Source organism: Pteropus alecto, unplaced genomic scaffold, assembly GCF_000325575.1.
Source record: "Pteropus alecto unplaced genomic scaffold, ASM32557v1 scaffold287, whole genome shotgun sequence".
In the NCBI taxonomy this organism is placed as follows: domain Eukaryota; kingdom Metazoa; phylum Chordata; class Mammalia; order Chiroptera; family Pteropodidae; genus Pteropus; species Pteropus alecto.
The window spans coordinates 1,976,984-1,990,233 of record NW_006439718.1 but is presented as its reverse complement, the minus strand read 5'-3'; the positions used below and the strand labels follow the sequence as shown (position 1 = coordinate 1,990,233).

Here is a 13,250-nt window from a genome sequence, read left to right as displayed (position 1 = left end):
ATTCCTGAGGATGTGCTGAGCCACATTGGCGATGTGGCCAGCTCTGTGCCCCTGGAGGACTTCAAGATCCACACAGGTGAGGTTGCTGCACAGGTTTCAGCATAGACCACTTTCTCAGATCCAACATTGTGCCCCAAGAGAGATGGCATCAGAGGTCAGGGAGGCCTGGCCTACATTTCCACTTGGTCATTGGTGTGTCAGCTGAGCTCTCAGAGCTTCATTTGTGCCCTGTGAGGTCACTGTGATAATAGCTCCTCTCAGGATGGGCAGATGTGTATGCCACACTCCCAACTGTGTTCTGAAGCCCAGGCTTACATGGTATCCCTGAATTAGGCAGAAGGAGAGCAGGGAAGTAAGGGCTTCCCATGGAGGAAGTGATTGGGCCTAGAATGTGGGGAGGCAGGAGTGCTGGGCTTGCCAGCATCCTGGATAGATGACATAGGTGACTGCTTCTCCTGGATGAGTCTGGGCTAGTGGATGGTTGCTGGCTGCAAATCTTGGCTGTGGTCTCTGTTTGGGCAGCCTCGAGAGCCCCCACGGTGGGAGTGGGGCACTTGTGCTCCTTCTTACCAGCCTGTGGAGATTCCCAGGGGATTCCTCCATAGTGTGCATGGAAACCCAGGTGTTCTGGGGCACCTACTCTATGTGCGTGTCACAGGGGGTCTGTGCAGATGTAGGGCCAACAAGAGCCCACCGTGACTTGGGTGCCTGAGTTTAAATCCAAGCACTTTTATAGATGTGTGAATGTGATTAAATGACTTCTCTCTTCTGAGTATCAGTCTCCTCATCTGGAGAGTGGGAACAGTCTGCTCCATGGGGTTGTAAGGAATGTACCCAACAAAGTACATGCAGTGTGTGCACATGGCAGGTGCTTACCCAGTGGTACCTGCTCCTTCTCACAGGGAAGGAGGCTGGTGGGGATGGTGGGCTCAGGCTAGCCCATTGTATTGGCCAGAATGGCAGTGCTGGAGGGGGGGTGTCTGGCCTGGGTCCTGCTCTGTGGGAAGGGTGTATACTGAGTACATACATACCTGGTTCTGGTCTCTGGGGCTACGGCTGTCTTGGGGTAGGAGTAGTGGCCAAGCCCCTGGGTCCCTCAAGCTGGCTCTTTCCTCTTATAGGCCTCTCTCGAATCCTTCGGAGCCGTGCAGACATGACCAAGAAGCGGACTGTAGACTGGGCACTGGCAGAGTACATGGCCTTTGGCTCCCTGCTCAAAGAGGGCATCCATGTGCGGCTCAGTGGGCAGGACGTGGAGAGGGGCACGTTCAGGTGAGAGTCAGGGACTCCAGGCCCTGTGGACATTATTAGCCTTTCTCCCATAAAGCCCATGGGGGAGCTGAGGCCTTAGCTGTGTTTGGGATCTCCTAGAGTCAGCTCAGGAGCTCTAGAATGGAGCTGGCCCTTTTTCTTCTTCTTAGCCCTTGTCTAAAGAGTCCATGAAGGGCCCTTGTCCGGCTGAGGTAATCACAGGTAACCCCATAAGCATCTCTAGCCCCCACCCTTGGGCCAAGCCATCAGAGAGCCGCTGGGCCACCCCTCTCACCCCCACAGGAACTGACACATCTAGAACTGACCGCTTGGCCCAAGCTGTTGATTGATATCAAGCCTTGTGGTCATTTGTAGTCCTCATGATCGTGTGTGTGTGTGTGCGCGCGTGCTGTCAAGCCACCCCTCTCACATCTTTCTTGTTTGCAGTTGAGTTTTTGAGTCCAAGTGAAGGAAGAGCTTTATACTTGTCAGTTATCTCCATCATGTTTCCTCTGGTTGGGACCCCAAATGTTTTGGATCCTGACTTGATCACTGCCATGTTAGCGAGTCATGGTGCTGTGGCATCCAGGATTTGACAAGCCATCTTTCTCAAGTCCCAGTTGCTCATCACTGCTGGCTTTGCTCTGACTGGGGGCACAGGGGGCTGTTCCATTGCACACTGAGCTGCATGTCAGTCCTCTTTGGGCATGGGGTGTAACCAGGTGGTCCCCCTCATTCTGCAGTTCCTGCCTCCTGTGAACTTGGGCAGAGCAAGTGAGGTCCTGAAGGAGCTAGCAGGATGGGCAGGGTGACAGTGCCCCAGGGGTGTGGGCTCTCAGGGTCTCAGATTCTACCTAGCACTTGGGGGTCAGCAAGGCAGGTCTAGTCGATTCCTTTCTAACAGGTTAGAGGCTGAGACTCTCATGTCTGTGCTCCAAGACCCTCAGTGTGTGGTGTGTGGGTACTGCTGGGAGGGAGGCTGCCTAAAGGAGGGAAGAGATCGATCGCTCTGGCTTTTCAGGACCTTCTTGGTGTCTCCATCCTGTGGGACTCTGTCAGAATTCCTGGCACAGTGATGAGGGTTTGCCTGCCTCCTGATACTTGGCCCACCTGCTCTGGGTGAATAAGTATCAGTCCACCTGCCCTCCATCCCTTCCTGGTCTGTCTCTCTCCAGTCATCGGCACCATGTTCTCCACGACCAAGAGATTGACCGGAGGACATGCGTCCCCATGAACCATCTTTGGCCTGACCAGGCCCCGTACACTGTGTGCAACAGCTCCCTTTCGGAATATGGAGTTCTGGGTAGGTCAGACTCTGCCGCAGGTCAGGCAGGGCCTGAGACACCTGGGGACAGGAGAGTGGCTTGTATCCTAAGGTGTCCTGTCTTTATTGTTTTGACCATAGACTGGGCTTGGAGCTGGGAAGGAGCCAGGGGCTAAGAGGCTCAGAGGCCCCGGGGCATACCTGAGTCTTGAGGGGTGGTAGTTGGGTTTCCCCAACCTGAGCATACATGTGAGATGGGGTCTTGTCTCATCTGGCCCCTCAGGTAACTTGCCTGGGAGGGGCTCTTGGGATACCAGAACCCTGTCCCTGGGTTTCAGCGGGCCCAGAAAACTCTAATAGAATCCACTGTGGACACAGCCACCAACTGGTCCTAAGCCTGGTTTGGCCTGCTCCACTTTCCTGACCCTTGTCTTGCCTCCACTACTCTGCACCCAGCATCCCTGTCTTGACATACTCTCTCCAGGTTCAGAGCTGCCCAGACTGTGTCCCCTTGTACTCTCTCCCTCTTTTGCTGTACTCCCTTGATCTTTTGCTGGCCTGTGTCTTCCCTTACTGCCTCCTCCCAGAAGCAGCAACCCCAAGAGAACTGTTCCTTACCCTTCCACTCAGCAGCCCTGCACATATTTTGGGGGGTCCTCTTGGAAGGCAGCCTCTGCTGCCTCCCCAGGGTATCTTTGGACTTGGCTCCTGGTCTGGATAAAGCCAAAGCTGGCCATACATGTGGTCAGGCCTGAGGTGGCCTCTTTAGGCATGTTGTTAGTTCCCAGGAAGGGAGATCCTGGCCTTTGGACCCCGAGGAGTCCCCAGGCTTCTTCTGGCCTGCTGGGAGACATGGGTGGAGCAGGGAGTATGTATGAGGAAAGGCTGGGTTTGACTGGAGCCACTGGTACTTGGTGACAGTGTGTGGCAGGCTCTGTCTTGATGTCTTTTGTGTAGGCTTTGAGCTGGGCTATGCCATGGCCAGCCCCAACGCCCTGGTCCTCTGGGAGGCTCAGTTTGGTGACTTCCACAACACGGCCCAGTGCATCATTGACCAGTTCATCAGCACCGGTCAGGCCAAGTGGGTTCGACACAATGGCATTGTGCTGCTGCTGCCTCATGGCATGGAAGGCATGGTGAGGGCTGCCTGGTGACCAGGGCCTGGGGCTTTGTCAGTCCTGGGAAAGGGTGGGTGGACCCTTGGCTGTGTGCAGGGTTGGAACATATGTACCTTCTGGACCCCTGGAACACATGGGTCTGCTTAGGGTGGGGCCTGCATAGGTCTGTGTTGCCACTGCTGAAGGTGATGACACTACTGTTACTAGCAACAGAAATAGCTGACATATCTCAGAGCTTGCTATGCGCCAGGCTCTGTTTAAAACTCTCTCTGTGTATTAGCTCCTCTAATCCTTACAATAACTTAATGAAGTAAGTCCTGTTCCCATTTTCCGGATGAGGAAATTGAGGCACAAAGAGGTAAACTAGCTTGTCCAAAGTCACATAGCTAGTATCTTGGACTTAAACTTAATCTGTGTAGTACTGCCTGTCCTCTGGTCCCCTCCTGGATGACCAACCTGTGCAGCCACATGTTGGGGGAGGGGAGTTATGCAGGCCAGTAGGAGAGAGAAGAGAAGGAGCAGAGCATCCTGAGATGCCACCCAAGTGCTCATGCAGCCTGACCAAATGGGGGTTGGGCAGGGCTGTGCTGGCTGCAGGGCTAGCACTGAGCAGGGTGGGCTTGTCTGTGTGACCTGGGGCAAGGCTTTCCCCACCCTGGGTCATCGGGCTGCCGTGGATGTCCCTGAGGGCCACTCAGCTATGAATAGTCATCTAGTCAGGGGCTGACCAGCACTGTCATTACTGCAGAGCCAGGACTTTCTGTGCTGAGCACTTTACATGCTGTGTAAAACACTTTACATGCTGTGAAATCCTTGTAACAGGACTGGGCATTGGTCCTGTTCTCATTTCACACCTGAGTAGAGAAGGGGCATGACCTGCCCAGAGTCACCAGCTATAAAATCTTCTCACTGATGGAGCTCGAGCCAGGCTGAGTGAGGAGGTCTGGGCTGGTCCGGCTGGTGCCTGTGATGCTGGGTCCTTGGGAGGGGCAGGTGGTGGCTGTGGAGTAGGTCACCCCTGCTGCATGGGGAGCCAGTTTGGAGGTCAGTGTGGGATTTTCTGCTCTCATGGAACATAGCAGCCCATGTGGGCGAGTACAGGAGGAAGAGTCATTCCAGGGTTTACATCTGCCCCTTCTGGCTGAGTGACCTTGAGGTTGTTTCTTAATCTTTTCTTCATCTGTAAAGTGAGGAAGGGCATGTCTTCATCACGGGGCTGCTTTCAAGACCAGTGAATATTGTGTGTGGGGTCTGTAGAACTGTGCACAGCAGGCACAGCAGGCGCTCAGTGAACAGCAGCTGCTGTAGGTCAGAGCACAAGGAGGAAGAGCCTCTCAGCTTTTCCTGGTTGCCTTTTACTCCCACCCCACGTGTTCAAATGTGCTGGCTCTGGCTGGACCCCCTCAGAGGATGCCCTCCCTAGTCTTTTCCCACGTTCCTGCTTCTTTCCAGGCTTCAGAGGGAGGGCAACTTCTCTGAGAATCTGTCCCTACTCTTTCCTGAGACCTGGGACCCTGCAATGCCAGGTGTCTGTCCTGTGTGACATCCCACCCCTCTTCCCCACTCAGGCCAGCCTGGGCCATCTGGCATTTGCTTTCAGGGTCCGGAGCACTCCTCAGCGAGGCCTGAGAGGTTCCTGCAGATGAGCAATGATGACTCGGATGCCTACCCTGTGAGTGCTGCCCGCATCTGCTGTGCTAGGTAAGGCCACCGCCTGGGTACCACAGGCGGGCCATCTCTCAGCCACACACTGTCCCCTCAGACATTCACCAAGGACTTCGAGGTAAGCCAGCTCTACGATTGCAACTGGATCGTGGTCAACTGCTCCACTCCGGCCAGCTACTTCCATGTTCTGCGCCGGCAGATCCTGCTGCCCTTCCGCAAGCCGGTGAGCCGCCCTCCCTGGTCACCACTATAGTGCTGGGGCCAAATGTAGAGAGCCCTGGCCTGGTAGGGGCAGCTGGCAGCTGGGCACGTTTCTCTTTCAGCTGATCATCTTCACACCTAAATCTCTACTGAGGCACCCAGAGGCCAAGTCCAACTTTGACCACATGCTGTGTGGTATGTGCCTGGGCATGCTGGGGGGTGGCTGATGTGGGGCCTGGTCACTTGTGGCCTGGCCTCTCCTGGGACTCTTCCATCTATGCCTCTACTTGTGGCTCTAAAGGTCATGCAGCAACTCCCACCTGGTCTGGGTTGGGAGGCTGGCATTGCAGCCAGCTGGCCTGATCCAGGTTGGGTCATGGGTTGATCACTAGAGCCAGAGGAGTGTACTGGCCCCAGCAGGGCCGGCCTGGCTTTGCCAGGGGAGTGTAGAGGCGGCATGCCTGTTTGAGTTCTGCCTAGTTCGCAGGATACTGATGATCATTTCTTCAGTCATATGTTTGTTTTTTAACTCATGAGCCAAATAGACATTACTGTCCCTGGGGACACGGTGTCCACTCCAGGAGCTCTCAGTCTCATTTACCTGGGACTCAGGGGTCAATCAGATAAAGTACCTGAAGGGCCAGGTGTTGGAATTGAGACATTAGCCAGTGGAGGATCAGGGAGTGACAGGCGTGGGGCCCTGAGGCAAAGCAAAGCTGTCTTAGAGAATGGTCCTGGGTCCTAGAGGGAGCGGCAAATCTGTTCAGGAAGGACCTCCTCAGCTTGGGCAGGCATTTGTCTTTCACTTTGTGTTTGGGCGTCCCTCTGGTGTGGGCAGGTGGCAAAGTCGGCAGTTCAGAGCTCTGGTGTTGGGGCTGGACAGCCTGGGCTGGATGCCTGGTGCTGGCTTTTCTCTGTTGAGGACTGGCAGGCTGTTACCGTCTCTGCCTCACTGTCTTCACCTGGGATGTGGGAACACTATAGTAGCTTCCTCAGAGGTTTTACAGCATGCTTGGCCTGGTACCCGGCATATGATGAGAGCTCAGGAAGGAAAAATGGGTAGAACTTGAAGATGGGGGCTTGACTGTGGGACTGAGGGAGGGAGGACTGTTCTGTGGTCTTCTGAGACAGCTGCTCCCCTTCTAGCTTGATTGGGTGGCTAGAGTGCACAAAAGAGGTGGGCACAACTGTATGGGGAGCAGGACTGGGACAGACAGTGATGCCATCAGATGGGGCTGTGATGTCACCTTTCCTATCCCTGCCAGGGGCTCTTCTTATCGTACCTCCACATTACCTTGAATGTTGATCCTCCCAGAGCTCTGCCCTTGGCTCTAGCTCCTGACTCTAACTCTCTCCCTATGATATCTCAGGTTTCATCTGCCCCTTTCTATATTGTTTTGCTCAGGAGATGCCCAGTGTAGCCTAGATCTAAACCTGGGGCAAGTCTCAAGGGCCAGGGAGAGCCTGGGGTTGCCAGGGATGCAGGCCTGGTTCCCAAGATTCTCTGGCCCCTCTGGGAGCTGATACCTCTACCATACCCTGTCGGTTTCCCAGGAACCAGCTTCCAGCGAGTGATTCCTGAGGATGGGGCCGCGGCACAAGCTCCTGAGCAGGTGAGGCGGCTCATCTTCTGCACAGGAAAAGTGTACTATGACCTGGTGAAGGAGCGGAGCAGCCAGGGCCTGGAGGAGCAAGTGGCCATCACACGCCTGGAGCAGGTACACCTAGTCAGAATGATGGACAAGGTCAGATTGCCAGCCCCTTGACCCTGGGCAGTGTGCCAGGCAGGGCCAGGTCTGGGGCCCGTTGTTCCCCTCTTCTAAGAGGAGCTGTGTTGTTCCCCTTCCCCTGGCTACACTCCCCTTTCTTCCTGTTTGCCCCAGATCTCTCCATTCCCCTTTGACCTGATCATGCAAGAGGCAGAGAAGTACCCAAGTGCAGAGCTGGTGTGGTGCCAGGAGGAGCACAAGAACATGGGCTACTATGACTACATCAGCCCGCGTTTCATGACCATCCTGAGTCGGGCACGGCCCATATGGTACAAGGCTGGGTGTGGGGGTGCCTGTCACCTGCCCTTTGCCTTTGCAGGGTCTGAGAGCTCTGGAGACCTGAGACTCCATTCTGCCTTTGCCTGCCCCATTGTTGTGTGACCTGGAACTGGTCACTACCCTTCTCTGGGCCACATTGGAAACCACAGTCCCTACTGGCTCTGTGACCATTAGTGACAGGTCAGCTTCCCCATCAGGGACCCCAGTCAATACCACTCTATGAGAGTAAACTTTTGTTCTTATTCTGTAGCCACAACAGAACTAAAGAACCTCTTGCATGTCTTAAATCTCCTAATTTTGATCTTAGGTCAATTAGTTATTTAGCCTCCTGGAGTCTCAGGCTCTTCATCGCTACAGCAGGACAATGATAAAGATTAGATCAGATGAAGTCCTGGGGTAGTGGCTAAGCCAGGTCCAGCTCTCCCCTTATCTTGTCTCTCCTACTCCAGGTATGTTGGCCGTGACCCAGCGGCTGCACCAGCCACAGGAAACAGGAACACTCACCTGGTGTCTCTGAAGAAGTTTCTGGATACTGCCTTCAATCTCCAGGCTTTTGAGGGCAAGACATTTTAGAGCTGGGCAGTGCCTGCCTGGGTCTGGCTGTGGAGTTAGCTGGAAATATAGGGGTCTGGTTAGGGGAGGGGCAGTGGTCCTGCACAGGAGAGGTCTACTGGGGGCTCCAGGATAAAACATACTCCTTCAGTGATTGAGGCTATAGAGTAGCCACTGCTGGCTTTGGTATTATGCCACCTGGGCCATTGTGTTTATTTCAGAATCTGCTAGGACCAAGAAAGCCAGAGCGGGTGATAGATGAGATTTAGTTCTGGAGTGTTTCCCCAGCTGTCCTGGTCTTTCTGGAATTTGTGTGTGGCTTCTCAATCTGTGTCATTCATGTCTCTACAGACAGCCACCCAGGACCCCTGGTTGTTCTCTCTTATTCTAGCAGATCAGGCTGCCCCTCACCCTGTCCTTGTACATCTGTAGATTCAAGGAATGTTCTCTTTTGTGCTCTTAGAAATAGAGATTTCAGCAATAACAACCAGGTGAAGCAAAACCATGTCAGGTGATTCATATGTGCTCTGTTTTATGGGGCGTTTCATAATGAGATATGTCAGCTTCTGTGTGAATTACAGCCACAGCTCATGTGCACCAAACTAGAAAACCAAATAACAGAAATAAAAAAAAAAATGTTTAAGAGAGATTTTTCTGTTTTCATTTCCTATTGTAAAATTGGGAGAAGAAGCAGATGGTTTAGAGAGGCTATGGAAGGGGGAGAAGAAAAAACTAAATATGTAGATGATAAAATATTTGCCTTTATTGGACAGATTTTCCTTTGATCACCAGGCAATGTTTGCAAATCTGTTGGTATCTCCACTCTTCAGCCTTTGGTTGGTTTTGCTTCCTTGCAAAGATGCTGGGGAAGCTGCGGCACAGGAAGGATTTTTTGCTTTTTGCCAATCATTTATTCATTTATCCCTTTCTCAGAGCACTTCTGTGCTAGACATGGGAGCACAGGGTGAAAGAATGTGCATCTGTGTGCTGGCTCTTCCATTTCAGGAGTCCAACTGGGAAGACATGTAAACACTTTTATTCATCAAGTTATGAGTTATGTTGGAGGTAAGTGCAGAGGATTGTGGAAGTCCAGGAAGGTGCCCTGGAGGAGGTGGTGTTTGAAGGAAGAAGAGTATTACAGGAGAACACAGGAGAGATGAGCCTTCCTTGGAGCAGACCCAGAAATCTGGCCATAGGATTGGGATAAGGCAACCTAAAGGAAAAATCAGCCTGAAGTTGGAGAACAGTGTAAAGTTCCATCAGCCTCAAATAAAGCTTGTTAGGGTAAGCTTTGAATCACACCACAGGGGTGTTTGTTCTAAGTGAGATAAAATAGAAATAATTACAGCTGCCTTTATAGTGTGTCTGTTGTGCCCTGGGCCCTCTGCTGGATGTTTTGCATATGTTACTAAATACAATTTAACCTTCACTGTAGCTTTGCATGCTGGAAATATGGCCATTTTACAGATGAGGAAATCAAGGTTCACGTGATATTATTTGCCCAGAGTCACTCTCCAACTGGACTTGGCCTCTATCCCTGAGACCATACGCCTTCTTTTGGAAAATAAGCTCTTTGCATTTCATGCATTCCTGGCCCCGTGAAGTGCTAGCTGTCTGGGCTCACCCTGCAGATGGGCTGGGGCAGTAGGCAGGGAAGCAGGCACTTGGGCTGGATAGGGAGCCCTCATGCTCTGTAATTGAATGGTTGCCCATAGCACATACTGCCCCTTCCTCACTTTCATGTAGGAAGGCTGCAGATGGGCTGGTAGGGGCCAATTGCCGAGATCACCAAACTGAGGAAGACCAATCACATGAAAAGATGGCTGCAAACTCTACACACATAAGAACTAACTGGAAGTAAAATGGAGCTCATGGAACAAGGACTTTAAATGAACTGTAATAACTTTAAGAGGGCAAGAAGGATATTGCTGCTATGAAATAATAACAGACTAAAAAATTAATCAGAGTTTGAGAAAATACTAAATATTACCAAAATAAAACCTCAAAAATGAGCTGAATAGAAGAATGGACACAGCCGAAGTGTGAAATAACAAATTTGGACTTAAGGCCTAGGAATTCTAAGAAAATAGAACAAAGAGAAAAGATGTATTTTTAAAAATTCTTTAAAGAGACATGGAGTACATATAGATCCCACAGTTCTGACGTCATTGTAACAGGAATCCCAGGAAGAGAAAAAATGAGGGAATTTTATGATGGAAATGTTCTGTCTTTTGATTGTATTAGTGTCAATATCCTGGTTGTGACATTGTACTATAGTTTTGCAAGATGTTATTATTGGGAGAAATTGGATAACTGCAACATGAGATATATTTCTTACAACTGCATGTAAATATATAATTAAATAAAGAAGTTTAATTAAAAATGAATTGTTCACTCCCTGTTACTGAGTTATAAGAGTTCATTAAATAATCTGGTTATAAATATTTTGTCATGTATATGTTTTATAAATATTGTCAGTCTGTGGCTTAGATTTTAATTTTTTCTAAGAGAAAGATTTTTATTCTCGTGAAGTCCAATTTATCATTTTTAATAGTTTGAATTTTTTTGTATCCTAAGTAAAAAATTGTTGCTTAACTTAACTGCACAAAGATTTTCTCCTGTATTTTCTTCTAGACGGTTTATAGTTCTAACTCTTAAGATTACGTATGTAAACATACATTTTGAGTTATTTTGCATGTGGTATGAAGTAAGGGTCAAAATTTAGCATTTTCTATATGATACCAAATTGATCCTGTTCTTTTTGTTAAAAAGACTACCCCTTATTCATTGAATTAACTTGGCACCTTTTGTATATATAGTCAATTACATAGCATCAACAATATGAAAAGATATATGAGACCTGTGCATTGAATATATGATATTCTAGTAACTTTGATTTGCATTTCCCTATACAGTTTTATGCCACAAAATTCAACTTAGTGAAATGAATAAATTCTTTGAAAGACTCTATTAATTTATTAGGGCTACCATAGCAAAGTACTATGGACTGGGTGGCTTAATTAATAGAATTTTTTTTTTTCATTAGGATGGCTACTATAAAAAAAAGAAAATAACAAATGTTGGTAGAGATGTGGAGAAATTGGAACCCTTGTGTACTCCTGATGGTAATGTAAAATAGTATAGCCACTGTGGAAAACAGTATGGCAGTTCCTCAAAAAATTAAAAATAGAACCAACCAGCAATTCCACTTCTGCATACATACTCAAAATAATTGAAGTCTGGGTCTCAAAGAGATATTTGTACACCTATTTTCATAGGAGCATTATTTATAATAGCTAAAATATGACAGCAACCCAATGTCCATCAATGGACAAATAAGAAAAATGTGGTATATAAATGCAATGGAATATTCAACCTTGAAAAGGAAGGAAATTCTGACATATACTATAACATGGATAAACCTTGAGGGCATTATGCTAAGTAAAATAAGCCAATCACAAAAATATAAATACTGTATGATTCCACTTATATGAGGTACTTAGGGTAGTCAAAATCAAAGAGACAGAAGTAGAATGTTGGTTGCCTGAGACTGGGGGAAGGGAGAAATGGAGAGTTGTTTAATGGGTATAGAGTTTCAGTTTTTTAAGATGAGCAGAGTTCTGTAGATGGATGGTAGTAATGTACTACATTACAAATGTAATACCACTGCACTGTACACTTAAAGATGGTTAATATAGTAAATTTTATGTTATATGTATTTCACCACAATAAAATTATTCACAGTATCATCTGTATTCTTTGTGTGTGTGTGTGTGTGTGTGTGTGTGTGTGTCTGTGCCAGGCTAATAAAAACCTAATACATATTTCATATAACTATATATTTTAAGGAAATTTTCATCCATGTGCTTTTTTAAAAAACTTTTTAAAAATTAAGTTTATTGGAGTACCACTGGTTAATACAATTATACACAGTGCAGTGGTATTACATTTGTAATATTGTACACCTTTATTCTTTCAATGTCTGTAGCCTCTGTAGTGATGTCTCTTATTCTTGATTTTGGCAATTTGTGTCTCCTATTTTTCTGACTAAAGTTCAATTAAAAAAAAATCTTTTCAAAGAACATACTTTGGTTTTGTTAATTTTTTTTCCATTTTCTATGTCATTGACTTCTTCTTTCATCTTTATTCTTATTTTGAGGTTCATTTGCTCTTTTTAAGTTCCTTCAGGTAGATGTTATGTTCCTTCAGGTAGATCACTGCTATTTAGACCTTTATTGTTTTTTAATATAAATACTTAATGGCATATACTTCAATTTAAGGAATGCTTTAATTGCATCCCACAAATTTTAAGATTGTATTTTCATTTTAATTTAGTGCAAAATATTTTCTAATTTCTCCTGTGATTTCTTATTTGACCTGTGGGTTATTTAGGAACATGTGGTTTAATTTCCAAACATTTGGGTATTTTTTTCATATCTTTCTGCTAGTGATATTTAGTTTAGTTCTTTTTCGGTCAGGGAATATAGCTCTATTATTTCAGTCCATTTCAAATTTACTGAGACTTGTTTTACACTCCAGAATATAATTTATCTCAGTTATGTTCCATGTGAACTTGAAAATAATGTTTATTTTTCTGTTGTTTTGTGGACTTTTTCAGAAATACCAGTGGGGACAGGTTGGTTGATAAGTGTTTAAGATCCTTACTGATTTTGGGGGTCTATTCTATCAATTTACAAATGTGTGTCAACATGTCCAAATATAATTATGGTTTAGTTTATTTTTCCTTTCAATTCTATCATCTTTTCCTTTATATGTTTTAAAACTTTGTTCTTAAGTGCATGCACATTTAAATTTGTTATTTTTGATCAATTATCCCTTTGTCATCATAGTATCTTTCTTTATTCTTGTTATTATTCCTTCTGAATTCTACTTTGAGTGATATTAATATAGCTACTTCAGCTCTCTTTGTTTTGTGTTTGAATGGTATATATTTTCTAGTCTTTTATTTTTAACCTATCTGTATCATTATATATTTAAAATGGTTTTTCTTGTAGACAGCGTATAGTTGGACTTTTATATTTTATCTAATCTGATTTTCTCTGCCTATAAATTAGTGTTTAGATCTTCATTGTCAATAGAGTAGCAAGTTTAAAATGATTAAAAGTAAATAAATTGAAAACTAATTTCCTC

The 13,250-nt window shown here is 47.0% G+C and overlaps 1 protein-coding gene across 1 annotated transcript in view; it reads left to right on the top strand.

Moving 5' to 3' along the window:
- OGDHL (oxoglutarate dehydrogenase like) overlaps positions 1-10,486 on the top strand; it is a 30,370-nt gene extending 19,884 nt beyond the window's left edge. The window contains exons 16-26 of the mRNA XM_006916930.3: positions 1-76; positions 1,122-1,272; positions 2,427-2,554; positions 3,473-3,651; positions 5,234-5,305; positions 5,396-5,521; positions 5,622-5,694; positions 7,054-7,217; positions 7,383-7,537; positions 7,997-9,383; positions 9,846-10,486. The exon at positions 1-76 is cut by the window's left edge and continues 4 nt beyond it. Coding sequence (XP_006916992.2) covers positions 1-76; positions 1,122-1,272; positions 2,427-2,554; positions 3,473-3,651; positions 5,234-5,305; positions 5,396-5,521; positions 5,622-5,694; positions 7,054-7,217; positions 7,383-7,537; positions 7,997-8,120 — 1,248 coding nt within the window. The 3' untranslated portion in view covers positions 8,121-9,383; positions 9,846-10,486. The remainder of the gene's footprint in view (positions 77-1,121; positions 1,273-2,426; positions 2,555-3,472; positions 3,652-5,233; positions 5,306-5,395; positions 5,522-5,621; positions 5,695-7,053; positions 7,218-7,382; positions 7,538-7,996; positions 9,384-9,845) is intronic.
- Positions 10,487-13,250: the final 2,764 nt, after the last annotated feature.